This window comes from Corapipo altera, unplaced genomic scaffold (genome assembly GCF_003945725.1).
Source record: "Corapipo altera isolate COAL_440 unplaced genomic scaffold, ASM394572v1 2b, whole genome shotgun sequence".
NCBI classification, from domain to species: domain Eukaryota; kingdom Metazoa; phylum Chordata; class Aves; order Passeriformes; family Pipridae; genus Corapipo; species Corapipo altera.
Window position 1 is genome coordinate 7,738,230 of NW_020884874.1, and position 12,302 is coordinate 7,750,531.

At 42.4% G+C, this 12,302-nt stretch overlaps 1 protein-coding gene across 1 annotated transcript in view; it reads left to right on the top strand.

The window, feature by feature from the left end:
* Nucleotides 1–4,148, top strand: part of CUNH6orf203 (chromosome unknown C6orf203 homolog) — a 4,631-nt gene extending 483 nt beyond the window's left edge. Inside the window, exons 2-4 of the mRNA XM_027633949.1 lie at nucleotides 1,295–1,727; nucleotides 2,552–2,624; nucleotides 3,718–4,148. Coding sequence (XP_027489750.1) covers nucleotides 1,303–1,727; nucleotides 2,552–2,624; nucleotides 3,718–3,894 — 675 coding nt within the window. The 5' untranslated portion in view covers nucleotides 1,295–1,302 and the 3' untranslated portion in view covers nucleotides 3,895–4,148. The remainder of the gene's footprint in view (nucleotides 1–1,294; nucleotides 1,728–2,551; nucleotides 2,625–3,717) is intronic.
* Nucleotides 4,149–12,302: the final 8,154 nt, after the last annotated feature.

Here is a 12,302-nt window from a genome sequence, read left to right on the forward strand (position 1 = left end):
TGCGGGGCCGGCGCGGCCCCCCCGGCGGCGGTCAGGCCTGCGCGGCCCAGTCCGCCCGGGGCAGAGGCCAGGGAAGGCGGAGCTGCCCGGGCCCCGAGCACCCCGACGGCGGGTCAGGGGCCGGCCCGGATAGGGGGTGGTGGGTGAGGCTCTGTCTGCCCGAGGGCTCTGACGAGGGAGAGAGGGCGCCCTTCCTTCGGGACGGGCTCACGGCCCTCCTGGCCCGCTTGTACCCGCTTGCCAGCGGGCAACAAACTAAGGTCGAGCGCCAGAAGTAAGCAATAATCATTGCTTACACGTTCAGATAACTGCTCTAGGAACTTGTCTGCGAATTAAGGAGGGGCGAATGTCTTCTGCGAGGATTGTACCATCCTACAATTTAAACTATATGTCATACATTGAAATACCGAAAAAAAAGAGAGAGAGAGAGAAGGGAGGCGTGGTTATTTTTATTTGGCCAGTAATTGCCCTCATTGATCAGGGCTTTTTCCGCAACCACAAAACCCGCCTCATTTCAGATTTCAGCAGAGGTCATTTGGGTGTGGGGAAAGCGCCAGTCTCATGAAGAAACACGTATTTCCATGGAAATAAGACTATAATAAAAGCCAGCGCAGCACCCTTACCCAGTAAGGACTGTAAATCATTTTCTCACAGCGTTGAAAGACATCTGGGTTTTTGGGGGTTGTTTCCAGCTCCTTGTCCCAGGTTAGGAATGGCTCCAGAGGGGAGCAGCGCCGGGGAGCTTGCACGTGAGGCTGCAGTTGCTGGCGTCTGTCTGTCCTGTTGCGGTGCACAGAGCTGTGTTATTTCTCCCAAACTCTACCGTGGTGCCAGTTACCATTTGGAGAAACAGGGGGACACTGTGCAGCATTCTGCCACACAGCAGTGTTGTGGCCCAAGCAGAAACTGAAGTTAAGCAGCTTTCGGCTTTTGTGGGTTTGCTTGCTTGCAGTGTTCAGGAACTTGAGAATAACTCATGGTAGATATAGATCTCCCTGTGCTTTTTATGACATGGTTAACTTAATTTCTGCTTGTTTTGTGAATTGTATTTCGGATGTAGGGAGGGAAGTGCCACCAATGTGTTTGGACATTTAATACTGAACACCAGAAAGGAGTGTATGAGAAAGGCACATCATAAAGCCATCTAAAGCCCTGTGCTTTTAGGTGATGCACTGCTGTACAGGGAACTAGCTAATCATCTTTTTGTAGTAACTATTATTCCATATGTGGGAAAATCCTTCCAATAGTCAAAGCAGTTGCTCATTTTTACATATGAATGTTTGATTTATCTTAGGGTATGCTATGACTGGCTTCAGATTCCCCATCACTGCTTTTAGAAAACTGAATGTCTGGTTCGGACTATGGGAGAAGTTTCCCTCAAATAAACTGTATCCCACTTGGAGGAGAAGCATATTATGTAGCTGTCAAGCAAGCACAGTAAACTACAGAAGATGTTTCAGTTTTTCCCCAGTGAAACTCAGTGCACTAAGACTTTCTCCAGAGTATATCTCAGTACTTTCTCTGCGGAACAAAAGTAACAAAAGCTCTAGAAGGAGCACACAAACTGTTCAAGAAGAAGAGGAAGAAGAGGATGAAGATGAAAGTGATTTGGAAGATGAATTTGAAAATGACCCCAACATAGTAAAAGATTACAAGGATCTCGAAAAAGTAGTGCAATCTCTTCGATATGATGTGATCATAAAAGCTGGCCTAGACATGGCGAGAAAGTAAGTACAGAAGAAACAACTTGCTGATGAGAAAGATGTCATGCATCTTAAATTCAACTTCTGATAACCTTTTACTGCTGGAATAACCCAGTATTTGGATTTTCTTTTGGTGTAGCTGTTTTAATTGTCTAAATATATGTTTACAGGGTATGGCTGTTCCTGTTTGTTTCACCTTACCTCCCTTGAAACAGCCTGACTTTGCTTTTCCCTGTCTGCAGTATTTCTGAGATTGCTGAGGAGGCATTTTTTATCAGTTACTGTTTTTTTAAAATGAAGAAAACGCAAAATACTGTACTGAGTAATACAAAAAGATCTAATTTGAGATTGAGGGAGTAAAATAATGCGCTGCTTAATGACTGGAGAAATAGGTGATGGTAAATACAAACCTAATGTACCAGGTCCAACAGGTAAATGTGCAGTCAATAAATGTATCACGTTTGATCTAATGCAACCTACAGAAGCCTTATATTTCAATGTTGTTAGAACAGAATATTAGTATAACTTGATCACTTAAAAATTATTAAACTGGCTGGTGCAGGAAAGGGTATGTTATTCATTGTGTATTCAGGAGACATCTTTAGAAACAGCTTTTCTGGCACAGAGCAACTATGTGCTATTATTTCATTTAATATCTGTGAAAGACTTTTTCTTTACTTCCAGTTCAGGTCTGTCCTGACCTTATAAATAAAGGTGTCCTTTATGCATAAATTAGAGTTGTGGAAATGTGCCTTGCATGTGAATGGTGGTGGTGTGTATCTGCAGAAAAGCAATTGCATTTTATTTGCTGCATGCTGTAACTGCAATAATACCTTGTTTTTCTTCAGTAAAGTAGAAGATGCATTCTACAATAATGAACTCAGGCTGAACGGAGAAAAACTATGGAAGAAAAGTAGAACTGTAAGACTTTTTAAAATTTAAGTCCTTTTAATACAGTACAAGAAAATAGTTAAGGCATGACCTTCTCCCTCTAAATCACTCTGCAAATGTGAATGCATTGCACTGCTAACACCACTTCCAGCTTTGGAGGGGTGTTTGTGGCTATGATTCCCTTGGTAAAACCTTATTCCCTAAGGCAGACAGGAGACTTGTGTTGTTGGAGATTCAAATCTAAGGCTGAAAGTCAGGAGAAGGCAGAAGGGACAGAACATTTTAAGTTGCTGAAAGAAGTGATGGTATATACACAAGGTTGATGGAGTAGGAATGATTAAATCTGATATATTGGTGAAGCAGGCACATGATTAAAGAAAAAGAGAAAGTTTGATGATAGAAAGGGTTTGAAAGTGAGGTAACTCAGGGAAGGTTATTGCATCTGTAATAGAGCACTCAGGACCACAGTTAGGGGAAGAGCCAGAAGGGTTGCAGGCCATATGCTTTTGACAGCAGAGCTCACCAGAATGGTGACAAACATACTTCTACCCACCCTTTCTTTATGTGAGGGTGATCCTTGGTGGTAGTTACTGTCATCACAGGGCAGTATGATGAGAAATTTTCACTCCTGATCCCATAAAGTTAAGGCTAGTTTTTGAGAGGTGTGCTGCTTCTGTGACCTTTGAGAGGAGCACAAGCAGCTGGTGAGCACTCTGTTCTTTAAAACACTTTAAACTGTTTTAAAGACAGGAGTGAGAACTTTGCATTTTGCTGTTTTGTGTCTGTGTTGATAGAGAAAGATTGGTGGGAAGCACCCTTAAGGAAAAAAACCCCATACATTGCACCTTTTTCACATATTAGGTGTTGGTTGTGTAATAGGAAGGGTGAAACTTTTGGCAGGGAAGGTCATGGGCCATTTAATTGCTTATTGCCATAGCTTTCCTAGAAATTTATAGCTGGAGGATCTATCAGGGTTTAGTATTGGCTGCCTTCCTCCTCTCCTGTGTGATAAGAATATTAAATGGAAAAAAAGGAACAAAAATGAAATTGGATATAGATTGTGGGGATTTGTTTTCTCCAGAGAACGTGTATAATCACTCATCTTCTCTCTTTCTGTTTCCAGGTGAAAGTTGGTGACACACTGGATCTCATAGTAGGCGAAGATAAAGAAACAGGAACTGCTGTAGTTATGCGGGTAGTCTTAAAAAAATTATCGGACAAAACTGAAAGTGAAAAATACAAAGTAATTTTGAGGCGTTGGAAAAACTTAAAAGTACCCAAACAGGATGTACTTAAGTAACAGGGGGGTTGCATGTGGTAGCATAAGATTTTTGCAGAAAACCGTATTTTTTGTTAAATATGAATTTTGGTTAAACAAAATTGCAGTACCCTTTTTTAAGGGCTTGTGTCAGAATGTTATCTCCCTCTGCTGCGTACATCAATAATCATGCAATAAACCTGTCACTTTTTGCTGGTAAAAGATCCAACACTTGTATTTCTGGGCAGTTTCGTACAAATAATGAACCAATAAAGACTAATTTGATCACTACTTAACTGCTGTCTAATTTTGTTAATCAGAAAGGTTACATTAAAGTTGACATCACAACAAGCAGAAGGTCTTTCTTTGTTTTATCTCTATATTCATGAAGTAGTTAGGGCTAAAAACCCCAATTATGTTAAATTGTTTCCTTTTTCATTATTAGTCTAATCTTGGTTAATAATACCAACTCCACTGCTGCTATACCAAGAATACAGAAGGATACTGATTCCAGTGGCTTATTTCTAAGCAGGAAACTTCATGATGACAGAGAATTATAGAATCAGAATATTTTAGGTTAGAAGATACAAGATCATGGAGTCCAACCATTAACCCAGCACTGTCAAGTCCACCACTACATCATGTCCCTAAGTGCCAGATCTGCATGTCATTTAAGTACCTCCAGGGATGGTGAGTCCACCACTTCCCTGGACAGCCTGTTCCAATGCTTGACAACCCTTTAGGTGAAGAAATCTTTCTGAATGTCCAATCTAAAACTCCCTTGGTGCAACTTGGGGCTGTTTCCTCTTGTCCAATTGCTTGTTACCTGGGAGGAGAGACCAACTCCCAGCTTCCTACAACCTCCTTTCTAAGCCTCCTTCTCTCCAGGCTAAACAATCCCAGCTCCCTCAGTTGGTCCTCGTAAGACTTGTATTCCAGACCTTTCACCAGCTCCACTGCCCTCCAGCACCTCAGTGTCTTTCTTGTAGTGAGGGGCCCAAAGCTGAACACAGGATTTGAGGTGCAGCCTCACCAGTGCCAAGTAGAGGGGGACAATCACTGCCCTTGTCCTGCTGGCCACACTACTCGATACAGGCCAGGATGCCATTGGTTTTCTTGGCCACCTGGGCACACTGCTGGCTCATGTTCAGCTGCTGTTGACTAGCGCTCCTAGCTGCTTTTCCAGTCACTCTTGCCCCAGCCTGTAGCACTTCTTGGTGTTGTTTTACTCAAGGGCAGGACCCAGCACTTCACCTTGTTGAAGCTCACACAGTTGGCTGCAGCCCAGCCTGTCCAGATCCCTCTGCAGAGCCTTTCTACCCCCAAGCTGATCAACACTCCCACCCAACTTTGTGTCATTTATAAACTAGTGAGCGAGCACTTGATTTCCTTGTCCAGATCATTGATAAAGATATTGAAAAGGGCTGGCCCCAATACTGAGCCCTGGGGAACCCCACTGGTGACCAGCCACCAGCTGGATGTGGCACCATTCACCACCACTCTCTAGGCTCAGCCATCCAGCCAGGGTTTTACCCAGTGAACAGTGCACCCATCGAAACTATATGCACCCAGTTTCTCCAGTAGAATGCTGTGGGAAATGGCATCAAAAGCTTTACTAAAGTCCAGGTAGACAACACCAACAGGCCTTCCCTCATCCACTAAGCAATCACTTTATCATAGATGGAGATCAGGTTGGTCAAACAGGACCTGCCTTTCACAAACCCATACTGGCTAGGCCCAATCCCCTGGTTGTCCTGCATGTGCCATATGACGGCATTCAAGATGATCTGCAACGTGACCTTCCCCAGCACTGAGGTCACGCTGACAGTTCTGTAGTTTCCCAGATCCTCCTTCCAACCCTTCTTGTAGATGGGTGTCACGTTGGCTGACCTCCAGTCATCTGGGATGCCTCTGGTTAGCCAGGACTGCTGGTAAATGATTGAAAGTGGCCCAGTGAGCTCCTCCGTGAGCTCTCTCAGTACGCTTGGGTGGATGCCACTCAGCACCACTGACATGTGTGTCTCTAAATGGTGTAGCAGGTCACTGACCATTTCTCCTTGAATTATGAGGGCTTCATTCTGCTCCCTCTGCCTGTTGTCCTGATTAGGGGACTGGATACCTGCAGAACAATTGGTCTTACTATTAAAGACTCAGGCAAAAAAGCATTAAGTACCTCAGCCTTCTTTGTTACTACGTTTACCTCCGCATCCATCCAATAAACGATGTAGATTCTCCTTAGCCCACCTTTTGTTGCTAATGTATTTATAGAAGCATCTTTTAATGTCTTTCATGATAGTAGCCAGATTAAGTTCTAGTTTCTTCCAGTTTTCTCCTTGCATAACTTCAGAACATCCTTGTAGTCCTCAAGTTGCCTATCTCTTCTTCCAAAAATCATAAGCTCTCCTTTTTTTCCCCTGAGTTCCAGCCAAAGCTCTCTGTTCAGCCAGGTTAGTCTCTCACCAGGTGTGTTAGGAAGTTAAGAGTGAACCATGGCAGCGATACTCTGCTCTCACGGAGAAGACAGACCAGTGAGGAGATGCGTGTAGTACTGCTGGTTTTTACTGTTTAAGTAACCACACAGAGGAAGATGAAATTTCTGACTGTCACATTAATTTCACTGTGGCATCTAAGAGGATATTTAATACTTAGGTGGTGTAAAGAGTGAAGGTCAGACCATACTGGGATGAAAAGCTCATGTTTCTATTACTACAGGAAAATACTGTCAGTTAGGACAGGCATTTCAGGACTAACCACTAGCACTGGTGACGTTAAACATATGCTCCCTCTAACACAAGCAATTTGCTGGATGAACTGTGAAGCACACAGAATTTTTATTCTGTTTATATATGTTTAGACAGCCACATGCAGGTGTGTGTCTGCAGGAAAGCTGGCCAGTAGGAGCAGGTAACTACTGTTCATCCAGTCTGCCCCGAGGGAAGAAGGGAGCCCAGAATAGGCAGCAGGAGTATAGTATACTCCAGACACTTTTTCTTTCATGCCAACAGCTACTCGATGGGTGTGTTTAAGCAGGCTGTACCTCTCCATAGCCTCAGGAGTGGTGGCTGCTGAGTGCAGGATTTAAAATAATTTCTAGCTTTCTTCAGGCATAGCTAAAATCTGTGCAGTTTTGGTTTGGGGTTTTTTGTGTGATTTTATATGGTTGGTTTTGGGTTTTGGTTTGGTTTGGTGTAGATGTTTTAAAAAATGATTCTTGAGAGGACATGATCCTGGAAAACTTTTTTTTTGGTGATCCTTGCAGAAGTGAAGGGATTCAGCATAGCAAACACCCAGAGGAAGATAGCAGGCTGTACTACCATTGTGGGCACTGCTCTCTCCACTCTGTTGGAGCTTACATGTACTGCTCCGGAAATAAATGAGATGGATCCTCTGTTCCCCAATTGCACTTACCCTTGCTATTCTAAGTGCCTCCCATAATCTCCAGGGATGTTGAGAAAAACAAGTAGAAAGGTGTGTTGTAATATGTCAGTGAGCTCCAGTGGCGGGTCAGCAACCTGTCAAATGCTTGTCAGCTGGTCACCTCCAGCAGTAGTAACTTACACCAGAGAGCACAGGGCCAAAATAGGACCTCACTTGTGAACACCAGGAATGCTTTGGGGCTTGGGGATAGATAAGGTATGGATGTGAAGAAATTAATTTTCTGAAAGGGTCTGTTCTGTGTAGGATAAAAACAATAACGACGACGACGACAAAAAAACAGTCAGCACCTTCCTGGAATCCAAGATGGGCAGGAAAGCTGCATCCCTGAAAGCCAGTGACATAGGAAAGAGCACTTACCAGGGTAATTTCTTGAGCTGGACAGAATGTGAATACTATATTAGGCCAAAACCTTAGATTTTTTGTGTTTGGGAAAGCCTACTGGAAACTTAAGTAGATAAGAGCACAAGCAATCAAGACCTAGCCCTTTCCTAATGATGACAGAGACTTTTAATCAGAGCCTGTAATGACAGGACAAGGGACACTGGTTTTAAACGGCAAGATGAAAAATTTAGAATTTTTTTTTTATTTTTTTTTTTTATGAAGGTGGTGAGACACTGAAACAGGCTGTCCAAAGAAATTGTGGATGCCCCATGCCTGGAAGTGTTGAAGGCCAGGTTGGATGGGGCTTTGAGCAACCTGGTCTAGTGGAAGGTGTCCCTGCCTGTGGCAGGGGGGTTGAAAGGGTTGGAACTAGATGATCTTTAAAGGTCTCTTCCAGCACAAACCATTCTGTGATTCTATCTGCCACCCAAACCAGGTCTTCACTGACAGTGGAAGGTAGAAACAGGATTTTATAGGTTTTAACTGTTGATCCACTGGTGATATGAGCAAAGGAAAAGAAAGGCAGACTTCCTGAGAAGTCTTGTGACACGTAAGACAACCCTCTGTGGTTTCAGGATTGAAATGGTTGGAGAGGGAACTGTACCCATGTGCTTCAAAATAGAAATCTTCAGTCATGAGGCAGGGTGATCTCAGAGGAAAACTATGACAGGAGGAAGCTAAGTAGCTGTTCTGCTTGGCTACGTGGATCTGTCCTGGATAAGTTTCTCTATTGATCAGACCTTTTTATTGGGGTCAGACATTGCTAAGCAGGTTGTGCTTGTTTCTGCAGTCTTTAAACATTGTGTGAGTTAAAGAAAGGCAAGGCCTGGTTACTGACTGAGTGAGCAGAGGCAAGCAGGGGCAGCATGCATTCTGGGAGGTGTAGGAATAGAGTTTTTGCTGGACCTTCAGGTGACTTTTAGACAAGGTGGGGTCAGACCGACTGTGCATGTAAAGCATACATAAGCTGATCTGGGAGTCAGCTGAGCATCTTCCTTTCATCAGCCATGAATTTAATATTATGGAGTCTATCGATAACATTGTCAAGTGTCTGGTCAGATGATACGGCAGAAGAGTAAAAGTGATCAAACAAAAAATTTAACCATCTTTCCAAAACACAGAATCTGTTAGTGGTCAACTACCAAATCTCTAGTCCCACTGTACATGGAGTAGTCAGACACTCAAATGCTTTTCATCCTGCTCAGAGTTCAGGTTATGGACAGTGAATTTGATAAGTGATCATTGTTTCTGCCCTTCTGTCACTGCTGAAATGAATTTCCTGCTCCAAGACACGGGCATCTGCCATTCTTAGTCTACATGGTGGAGGAACTGTATGAAAGGGCTTCTTCCTGGAGATACTGCTGAGGTCAAAAAGGGAGACTTGGATGGCTTGAGAAGTGACTGACAAGTTCACAGGAGGCTGCCCAGATGACTGTGCTGTCCAAGCCACCTCTACATTAACCACAGACAGATTCAATGTCATGCTGTCAGGCATGGAGCTCAGAATGGCCAGCTTGCCTGCCATTGCACAGAGGGATGACCTGATCCAGATGACTGTGCCTTGTCCTATAAGAGGCAGGCACCATCAGACTGTGGGTACAGGACCTCATTGTCACTGGCACAGCACGCAGCATTATCTGGCAGCTTTGCGTGTCTCACCCGCTGCAGGAGCAATGCTACACACCTGCAGCATCTGCTGCACGTGGGACAGCCTGTGTTGCTCACACAGGAGTTGGACTTGGGCCTGGCAGAAGAGAGAGAGAGAGGAGGAAGTATATCCTTACCCCTCTGGCCACCCAAAATAGACAGTTCTTTTTTTCATAGAACAGAAAAGCACCAAAGTGTTTCTGGTGGGGGTTTTTTTGGTGGGTTTTGTTGTGTTGTGGTTTTTGTTTGGTTAGGGTTTTTTTGGTGTTTGTTTGGTTTGGTTTTTTTGTCGTTTTATGTCTTAGTGTTGTTTTTTTTCCTGGTGATGTTTTTTTCCTGTAATGCCATGTCAGAAGAGGACAGTCTGCCTTCAGCACGTACCAAATTACAGCGTTCCAACAGCCTGTGCAGGCCAATTGTGATGGTCACTCTATGACGGCATGCCAGAGAAAGGAATGCAAAAGGGCTGTATGTGTAAGCCATGCAAATCTGAGCACTACTGAAGTTAAAATTCATTGGTTCCCAGTGCTTCTGCAGGTAGACAAGCACTGCAAAGAGAGAGACCCTGCTTTTTTCTAATTCTTGGAACAAGGAGAGATACGGAGCAAGAGAAACAAGGCACAACATTACATGACATAATATCAAACTCTAAGTTTTATACAAGGGGTCAGATTTCAAATGTAGGATGTGATCTTATTAAGTGACTCGTCCCTACTACTGACAGGTACCTTAGGATTTTCTTTTCACAGGAAGCATTTGTAGACCTTGCTAACACACTACCTTAGGAGCTAACCAAAGTGGTACATTCCTGAAAGTGTAACGATTAAAAGAATATTTTGCCTTCCAGAGAAGTGAGCACTAACCCAAAAGACTACAAAATGCCTCTGGAAACAATGACAAACAGTAGTTTTGCTATAATGAGATTTGTGAAAGAAATTGGGAATGATTACTTGACATTTGTGCGTGTGATGTATGTGTGTAGATACTAATTAGCTGATCTTCCTCCAGTCTTCAGTAATAATTTGTTTCCATCTAGTAACATCAATTTTGGTGTGATTGAGATGTGGTGATTTTGCCCATTTTATGACTGGGAAGTTCCACCTAATTTGTAAACAGAATTTAAGGAAAACAGTTAAACAAAAACAAACCAGGTTTGCTCTATTGACTTTTGTCTTGGTATGGAGGGGAAGGAAGGAAAGAAGTAGGGAAAAAACAGCTTTACTTTTCTTCTATTATTTCCCCCCTCCCATGGGGGGCAGAGTTCTTCTTTCCGAATTGTTAATCACAGAAAAATGTTTAGTGGGGACCGCAGTTCCATGACAGAACAGACCAGGAAATGGAGCAAGCAAGTGGTCTGCTTATGTCACAGGCTTTTATGCCACTATCTAGAAAAAACAGCATCTAGAAAATTACAAAAATGAAAAGGATTATGTTAGATACAAAAAACACAATGTGTGCAAGGGCTAATTTCCTACCAATCAGATAAGGTACAAGGAAAATGGTAATGTGATGGAGTTTTGATTTTGTAGGAGTCATCTGCTTCCAGCACTGGAACTGGCCAACCCAGGGCAGCTCACTCAGCCAGCCCTCTGCTGCAGGAGAGATGACCTCTCAGAGCAGGATTTACGTGAGTTGTGACAAAGATGGGTATTATGTGTTCTGTCAGACACTTCTGTAAGAAATTAAGACTATCACTACCAGTGAGAAATTTAGATGGATGATTTTACAACGGAGGGAGCAAGATGAGGATTTCAAAAGCACTGTGACCACTAGAAATTTATCTATCTTAACATTTACTAGAACAAAAAAGTAGGTAGGAAAGGATGAAGACAAACAAATGTGTATTTCTTACTTTTTCTGCCTTTGGTATCGAAGTCAATTTTAAGAGAGAATTAAAAGTGGAAACTAAACCATCACTTTATCTATTCACATTATCACTTCAAGCACATTTAAAAAGCAGCTTTCAGAATGTTCCTGAGGAAAAATCTGTGACTCTATTGGCGCAGAGTTGCAGTCATAATGGAAAAAAAATCAGAAAGGCAAACCAAGGCAGTATAGAAATGCTGGCAATGATGGTGATAGTTTGTTTCACTTACTCAGAAAAATTGGAGACTTGTACCTGCCACACTTGTTCTTCCATAAATTTTAAGTGCAATCAACTAAAATGTGGCTGATAAGTAAGAACATTTGTCAGTTTATGCCCTGTCCACAAGGCAAGCTTAAGACATTGAATTTTCCATCTGTTTCACATCCCTTTAATCAGAGAAACAAAATCTGAATAAAAGTAAATTATGAATAAGACCTGCATATTATTTTCTGGGCTTCTTGGGGATGCAGAATTCATGTTATCCCTTTCCAGCATGAAGTTAGACCTGGTGTGCCTTCGCAGAGCATTGAGCACACAATTCTGTTTCTCACTGCTCTAACATGAACATCAAACAATAACTGAAAAGAGACAAATGACAGATTTAAAACAATGAAGCTAGAAATAAATTACATGCATTTTGAAGATATGAAAAAAAAAAGTCACATTTCTTAGAATACGAAACACTACTGGCTGTACTGCATCAGCGTAACAAAGTGATTTCAAGTAAAGATTTGTCTCATTTGCTAACTCATTTGTTGTTGATTCTGTCAGCCGAACAGAGTTAACAGGCAATGAACTGATGCATACTGCATCTCTCTTTTGATGTGCTGTTTTTTTAAGTTTTTTACAGAGCTTATACAGAAATTTTTAAGTTGTAGAAAATGCGTAAGATGCAAAAATAATTATGATATACTACACTGTTTCTGTTAGAAAGCTTAGAAATGGGATACTCAATACTTACTGAAAGTTGATATTCACCTTAACAGAGTTTACTGATGTGGTAGGTAGAAAGTAATGCTCATCCATAAGAAGTCAGTGCATGGCTACATATGTGCCAAACATTTCAATATCTAGCAATTCCCCTATGACAGCTTCACTTTCAAAGTTTATTCTTTTA